General features: G+C 37.2%; 1 protein-coding gene across 2 annotated transcripts; it reads right to left on the bottom strand.

The window, feature by feature from the left end:
• Positions 1–142: 142 nt before the first annotated feature.
• Positions 143–7,552, bottom strand: LOC113685816 (sodium/hydrogen exchanger 9B2). 2 transcript variants are annotated; one of them, XM_089179958.1, is made up of 8 exons: positions 6,803–7,552; positions 4,331–4,506; positions 3,914–4,020; positions 3,401–3,553; positions 2,507–2,615; positions 1,803–1,939; positions 1,450–1,530; positions 143–1,325 (listed from the first exon to the last, which is right to left on the bottom strand). In XM_089179958.1, the coding sequence occupies exons 1-8, from the start codon at positions 7,498–7,500 to the stop codon at positions 1,140–1,142; spliced, it is 1,647 nt and encodes a 548-aa protein (XP_089036084.1). In that variant the 5' UTR covers positions 7,501–7,552; the 3' UTR covers positions 143–1,139. The 2 variants fall into 2 exon arrangements, 1 of the variants encoding a protein (XP_089036084.1); XR_016179049.1 differs by lacking the exons at positions 143–1,325; positions 1,450–1,530 and adding an exon at positions 1,543–1,672 and having other exon boundaries at positions 1,714–1,939; positions 6,803–7,528.
• Positions 7,553–7,816: the final 264 nt, after the last annotated feature.

The following is a 7,816-nucleotide window of genomic DNA, read 5'->3' as shown; positions in this document are numbered from 1 at the left end:
CATCACAGTTTCTTTAGAAACCTACCCCTTCATTCATACTCTGGAAAGTTGACTGTGCATCACAGTCAATTAGTATAGAAGGACACTTTCCGTCTGATTGACACGGAGTTGAGATCTCATCCATTGCGAGCATTATCGTATATTTTATTCTGTTCATCTTTTATTTTTTCATCAAAGTATAAAATACACTTTACTTTGATTTACCCACGTTCTCAGAGCCACAACTTTAACTTTCGCTGTTCGTTTTCCTTAAGGTTTAATTTTGTTTATTTCTTTACTTTTCTGTTTTGTTTTGTTTTGTTTTTTTTCTTTTTCGCGTTTGGTCTCACTTATGATTTGTTTCTGTTTAATGTTTGTTTTCCACCGATTAGTTAATAACATGGTTTGTTTTATTGTTTCCAACAACTTTTCAGTTTTTCATTTAGTGTTAGTCAGTCGTGTGTGACTCTCTGCTGTAGAATAAGAAACATAGTGGACATTGAAGATCACTAAGTTATATGCTACTGGTCAAATGCTTGTAACAGTAGCGCATTATCCTAATAAACTATTTTATTATATACTCAACAAAATATCGCGTTTCTGATTGGTCAATGATGAATGCATAAATAGGTTATAGAGTGCAATAGAGGTTATAGAGTGCAATACGGAGAAGTTGCCATGGAAACACCGATGGAGTAATTTTGTCGAGAATATAATAAATAAAAAATCGTATGAACCTGCTCGTGCATTTCGTGATTTATGGTCACTCGTGATGTTTTGAAAGTTCTCAAATTACACTCGCCTACGGCTCGTGCAATTTTGAGAACTTTCAAAACATCACTCGTGCCCATAAATCACGAAATGCACTCGCGTTCATACGATTTCCTATACTAATGAATGCATTTAATGAAAGCCGCTGACTTTATTTCTAATTATTTAAATCTGCGTGAATGCACTAGTACTTTTCTAAGCTTTTTGCAAGTTTAACTTGGCATTTTCGTTGTCAATTGCGACTGTACAATAATTATTTCATAGCAAAACTGATAATCTTTTCTTTTATCATTTCGGTAAGTTAAAAATATACAACTATAGTTCAGTACTCTTCAGATTTGCTTCGCTAAGTAGTCTGTTCTCGAAATCGTAAAAAAAAAATAATAATATTACACGGTGCTTTCTATACATCGACTTTCCCTCCTTTCATGGGATCCGGAAGATTTCTGTAGAACACCATCGACCTCAACTTCTTGAGGGAGACTGCGCTCTAACATTCGCGGTCCTGCCAAAACGATTCCAATGGCGCCGATGGGTGAGGTGATAAGAATAACCAGAACAGCAATGGTCAGAATCTATCATAACAAATATACAAACAATGGAAGTATCTTTTAGCTTGAAGATTAATAGGTTCCTTCCAACATCAAATCCATAAACATAATCATAAAAGAATTCGTGCACTCTAAGAAAGCAACTCACCTGTATTCCAAACTCCTCTTCAATTTGCCCTGTGAAGCCCTTCTGTCGAGCTAAGTCCAGCGAAACAGAACCAATGGCGGCCTAAATTTCGCACACGGTTCAACAAATAATTAGAACATTCAATAGATTCGTTCCGTCCTTTAACCTTCCCCTTCCCCTCCCCTCTCTCTCCCACACCCCTCCCTCCTTATCTCCCTACCTCCATCTCTCCTTCCCTTGCTACCTCTGCCTCCACCTATCCTCCATCTCTCCTTCCCTTGCTACCTCTGCCTTCAGCACGCCTCCTTTCTAAAGGAACTCCCGTACTCGGCCAGATTTAATACCTGTTGATATCCTGTTTATTTTTTACATACCTGAACCGTAGCTTTTGGTGACCACGCTATGGCAATAAACAGTCTCTCCTTCAAACTGAGGTCATTACCAAGCAAGCCAAGATAAGTGGCGAAGAGCCGTATAACCAGGCTAACAACCAAACTTGCAATACCCGTTCCTGCCAGGAAAAAAAAAGGTAAAAAATCATTTTTAGGGTTAGGCCAATTGAGATGATCAGCTGACTGTATTCAGTAACTCATACGACAATGAGCCAATACTGACACTTTTTTATCAACTGAACTCATCGGCAATTTGATTCATTCAGGACTGTATACCTCCTGTTTAATTATGACATAATAATAATAATCATAACGTTAGTGTTTGACTCTGGAATACAAAAAAGTCTATCGCCATGCGACAAGTAAAAATCACCAACTCTCTAGAATAATACCACCACCAAGTGATACCTAATAATTTGATAATAAAAATAACCAACAATAATAACTTTATTTGTTACTTCTTCGAGGGGTCTTTCCCTAGCCAATGTAAAGAAATATTAAAAAAAAAGAAATAGACAAAAATTTTGTCATAGCCCTTGCAGGCACAACGTGAAACAGTTGGGTTTTGACAAAGATAAGGAGTTGACCTTGGGGGGGACTGGGAAAAAATCCAGATTGAAGGTGAGCAAAAACCATACTAAAGTTTCAACACCCTGCCTGTAGATTATTCCATTGTAATAACTCACCAACAACCTTACTGTTCATGTATTCTACACTGACTTCAGCCCCCACAAGGCCAAACAGTAGTGGTTCAAACACTTGCCATACTAGAGACATCATCAGGGCTACAGGGACCTACAAATGAAAATAAAGCTTAAAATAAGGATCTATTATCCCATGTCTAATTATTAATAAGAATTGTTTCATGACTCCTTCAAAATGAACTTATTTTTTCTAAAGGAAAAAATATGGGAGTCCTTTTCATTGAAAAAATCAATGCCATCCATAATGGTAATGGGACCAAGAGGAGTCCAATTGGGTCTGTAATCAATAATACGAGTGATTAGCAATGCCCTATTAGTGTTCAAATTGGGCTGGCAATAACCAATCAAATTCAAGAATTTTGTTATTAATGGTTCTGATTCATATAATAATAAAGTAAGTCAAGTTAACCCAACCCTTTACACATTTATTTTTTTGTGAAAGGAATTTCATTTGATGAACAGATAAATATTAAGTAAATCAATGATCCTCACAGGCAAGCTGAAATTTGAGCAGAAGAAGCCTTCAATGGTACTCAGACTTTGACAGGATTTGCACCCCTGCCTCCCAGATAGTAGTTGGTGCTACCACCAACTGAGCTGTGAAGCCACACATTGTATGGAAGCTGGGCACATTTAGAGGGTGCATTGAGGTTGACAATGAGGTTTCCTATGATTTTGGAATTTACTTTCAACTGACCTGCAGCTTCTAGGTTTAAGATAGAGATGTGTATTTCAATCATCTACTCAAGATGTATTCAAGAAGACAGGATAGACTGGCTGGTACACTTGATACCTTACAAAGTCCACATTTCATTTTTCAAACCATTTACCTTCCCATCAATTCTAGGCAGTGTTAGTTGACAAACAGTAATGTACCTTCCCCTGCTGTGTCCAGCCATAAGCAGCAACAGTTGACATGGTTAGGACCCCAAGAGCCCCAGCACCAGAGAACTTTGCCACATTACTTCCAAATACTGATAACAGTGAAAGTGACAGCAGAATCACTACTCTGTTTTGAGCCAAGTTAGTCTAAGGAAACAAATGCAGAGATGGTAAAGGAAATCAGTTACAAATTAAAACAGCTAGGCATTTATCAAAAAGCAGTGTGGTGTATTCAGTGATGGTACACCTTGAAAGTCAGCAAAATTGCAACAAACTTAGTAATACATACTTAAACAAACTAGGCCAAGTCATCAGAAAATGTTTAAATTGTGAAAAAAAGAAAAAGGGGATAAAAAGGCTGTCAACACATCTGCTTTAAATACTATTTTTTCATCCAAATCAGAGCTTAACCACAAAACAAACACAGAAAGAAATAACAACACTGGTAGTTTACAATAATTCAAAAAAAATTTGAATTTTCCATTTAAGCTCTTCATTACTGTTTACCTCATTCTCATTAGGAAAATACCAGCAAATTAAACCAGCAAGGCATCCAAGAATTATTCCCAGAGCCAACTCTATTGGTCCTCGGAATATGCTGAATACAAGATTACCTTAAACATAATGAAATACGAACTGAGTAAACTGTGAGAGTAAAGTCAATCAACATGCCTTGAAGTAAAGAAAGATCCTTGCAGGAGAGATAAATTGAATAAATTAAAAACATAGGCTTTGAGGGGCCCAGTCCAACCCATCCCTCCCAGATACTAGTTAGACAGTTAGGTCTCCTACAGCTGTGAAGTGACCTGTAGGGAGTGAGGCAAATTTTACAAGGTTATTCATTACTATAAAGGACTCTGAATTTCAATTAATTAAAACCTGAAAACCCACAACTGATCTGACTAAACAGATCATTATATTTACCTGAGCCAAATGCTATTCCTAAGCAGATCCCAAATGCACTTATGCAAAGGACATTGTCAAAGGAAGCAGCAGCCATGACAAGGGTTGGTATTCCTTTCTTGACTCCATAATGCTGCTCTTGTAGCTCTAACAAACAAGGTATTACAACAGCAAGAGAAACAGCTGCTTGAACAAATCTAAAAAATGAAAGTAGTGCAGGAGCCTCTTATGAAAAGGTATCTCTTTTTGAACCTGGAAGAAAAGTGTTTTACAGCACTGTTCAATCAGAGTGTGCAAGAAAGATAACTGTGGCAACCTTTCTTTCTTTTTTTTTTTCTTTTTTTTTCTTTTTTCCTTTATCAAATGGAATCCATTGGTGCTTCAAGAAAGAAAATGAAGATGCCATCTTTGCCCAATGATTCTTGCTCTGAGCCCTTGGAGAGTGAGGATGCAAATGATGTGTTTCAGGGACAAGGATATGGGCTTACTGATCTAGAGAGATTCTCCTTGATGCTCTCTGAAGGACATGTTTGTAAAGAAGGTGTGAATTTACTTGGTTCTGTGTAACCAACTTAAAGAGCTCTTTTAGAGGTTTTCATTTCAATTCCCAAAAACACTTATTTTGTACCTCAGGATGTATTAGTTCAATTAATCTGTAATTTTCAGGGCTGTATCCTCTCATTGAGTTGAGTTGGATAAGCAGACAATTTCTCCATAAGTTGAATTTTAAGAAAGTTATTGCGAACTCACCTAATAATTTTGGTGAACTTTGGACGGGTACTGTGCCCATAACATAGATGACTCCCAAAATTCCCCACCTCATCCAAGAGAATGACCCTAGTACTTTGTTTCGACACTAAAAGTACTTGATTTCATGCAATCTTAGTACAGTTATCTTTTCTCAAGTATACCTAGGTTTTTCACACCATGAGGTTGACAGATTGATCTGGTGTCAAAATAACAAATTAGTTTAGGGCAACATATTAGTTATATTCATTGTCTGTGATTCCTAAGCTTTCCTTTGGTTTATAAGTTTATATGGTTCAGAAATATAGTTATTGAGGTAATCTTGTTTGAAAAGAGTGTCTTTTTTCATGTTTACCCCCTCCTTAAGACTAGTCTGAGTCTGATCATAATCTAGTCCTAGACAAGTTAAACACATATATTTTGGTCCTCTTATCTTTGAGTTGCACTGTAGCTAGATTTTTTGGAAAATGAAAATCTCAATACTAACTTAAAATCTGAAAGGAAAATTTTTTCTCTCAGCAGAAGTAGTCCTACCAAAAGAGGATGGGTAATTCTCATTTAGCAATACAAAAAAGTTTTATCATCATTTTTTTAGGTTTGGTTCAGTTTTTCTTTTTAACTTACTATGAGGTTTTTTCTTATGGCCAGAAACCTATTGTCACCTGTGTTGTTTACACCAAGTGAGCATTTAATCCGACCTCTACATCCATTCTTTAATAGTTAACATCTTTGGTGGTTTAGATCATGCTTCATCCCATAAACTTTTCTTTAAGTATGCTTATTTTCTTGTCAAAAGTTTGAAGGTGCCATAACATTCTTGCCAAGATCTTCAACAATCTTCCATTTCCTTGCCAGGATCTTCAAGGATCACTGACATTCTTGTCAAGATCTTTTAGGATCTTCAAATCTCTTGCCCAGATCTTTAATTTGCTTGTCAAAATCTTCAAGGAACCTACTTTTTCTTGACAAGATCTTCAAAGATCTTTCAATTTCCTGCCAAGATCTTTAAGGGTCTTTTATTTTCTTTCCAAGATTTTTAACTTTCTTGCCAAGATTCAGGATCTTGGCAGGAAAGTAAAAGATCCTTGAAGATCTTGGCAGAAAATGAGAGATCCTCAAAGATCTTAACAAGAATTCAGAAGATCCTCAAAGAATTTTCCAAGATCTTTATAGAATCTTCAAAGTTCTTGTAAAGATCTTTGAAGATCCAGAAAAGATCTTCAAGGATCTTGACAGGAAAACGAAAAATCCTTCAAGATCTTAGCAAGAAAATGAAAGATCCTTTAAGATCTTGCCAAGACCTTTGAAGATCCTTGAAGATCTTGGAGAGAAAATGAAAGATCCTCGAAGATCTTAGCAAGAAAATGAAAGATCCTTGAAGATTTTGGCAAGAAAATCAAGGATCCTTGAAGATCTTGGCAAGAAAATGAAAGATTCTTGAAGATCTTGGCCAAAAAAATGAAGGATCCTTGAAGATCTTGACAAGAATTTTGAAGATCTTCAGAGATCTTCCAAAGATCCATGTGAAGATCTTCGAAGGTCCTCATGAAGATCCTGTAAGATCCTTAAAGATCTTTGAAAGATTTTCACTAGGGTTGGTTAGCATGACACAAAACTTGATGGAAGGACATGGAAGAAAAGTGGAGCTTTAAAAATGGGAGGGGGAGTTGATAAGGAGTTGGTGTGAGTAGGTGAACTAATCGACTTTGTAATTCTTTAGCAAGAGAATTAAAGGCATGTACATACCCAAGTTGAAAAGCCCAAAGCCATTTCATGTCTAAGAGAAGATGCACGAGTACGGCAGCCATAACAGCTTCTAGTATACAAGGGAGAAATGCTAATCTAGCTAGAGTAAACTTCAGTCTTCTCAATGCAGCTGTGTTTAACCCGAGTCCTGAACGAACAAGTATCACAACTAAAGCCATACTTCGTAAGGTAGAGGACCAGCGTTTGTCGATGTGGCGAGCCATGTCTACACCGCGCACGTTTCGCAGAAGAAATCCAGCCGCGAGCATGCCCAGCAATGGAGGAAGGTGAAGAAAGGGAATTTTATTAACGACGAATCCACACAAACTTGCCGCAACGATCACTATAAATATCCCGAAAATGTTTCCACCAGGTAAAGCATCGGCACCAATAATGGACCATAGCACTGCCCAAATCAAAACAACTATGAGCCCTCGTGTCAAAACCCGTCCGAAAAATCGGCTTGGAGGTAAAACGAGTCCTGCTGAAACAAGTCGCTTTTTTAATTTTTCCATGTGAGTTGTTGACGCTGTTTCATCGATCGAGGATTGTTGGGCAGCTGATTCATCATTTGTATTCCCAGATTTTGAATCCATATCTTTTCCCCACATACACTGAATTAACGTTGATCTGGTGTGAAAGAAGTAATTCACTATAATTATGTTATTTGCTGCCCCAATGTGTTTTCTTTCGAGCATCGTTTAGCCAGGCGCTCTCTATTCCGTCCCAGTTCTCTGCTGAATAAAAGTTTTCGCTGTGCACAGGACACAGAACAATGCACATGAGATGTCCACAGGACACCCGAATCGACCGCCAGCGACTAAGAAAGAATTCCCTGTTAAAATGCTATTACAATAATAGCGATTACAATAAAATGAAAAAAAAGTGATGAGAATATCATTTATTAGTTCATCCAATACCAAATTATCAGAACATGATAAGAATTATACATGGCAGACAGGAGAATTCTCTATGAGACCTGTTAGAAACAGTTCTACTGCCAGACAAAAAAAG

Source organism: Pocillopora damicornis, chromosome 8, assembly GCF_964200805.1.
Source record: "Pocillopora damicornis chromosome 8, jaPocDami1.2, whole genome shotgun sequence".
Taxonomy (NCBI): Eukaryota; Metazoa; Cnidaria; class Anthozoa; order Scleractinia; family Pocilloporidae; genus Pocillopora; species Pocillopora damicornis.
This window is presented reverse-complemented; position numbering and strand designations above follow the sequence as displayed.

What these genes read in the sequence shown, in the direction of transcription:
- LOC113685816 (XM_089179958.1), bottom strand. Translation starts at nt 7,500, where the DNA reads ATGCTCGAAAGAAAACACATTGGGGCAGCAAATAACATAATTATAGTG. An exon ending in AGGAATAGCATTTGGCTCAG is followed by an intron (nt 4,021 to 4,330) that starts GTAAATATAATG and finishes ATTATGTTTAAG; the next exon opens with GTAATCTTGTATTCAGCATA. An exon ending in CATGAACAGTAAGGTTGTTG is followed by an intron (nt 1,940 to 2,506) that starts GTGAGTTATTAC and finishes TTTTCCTGGCAG; the next exon opens with GAACGGGTATTGCAAGTTTG.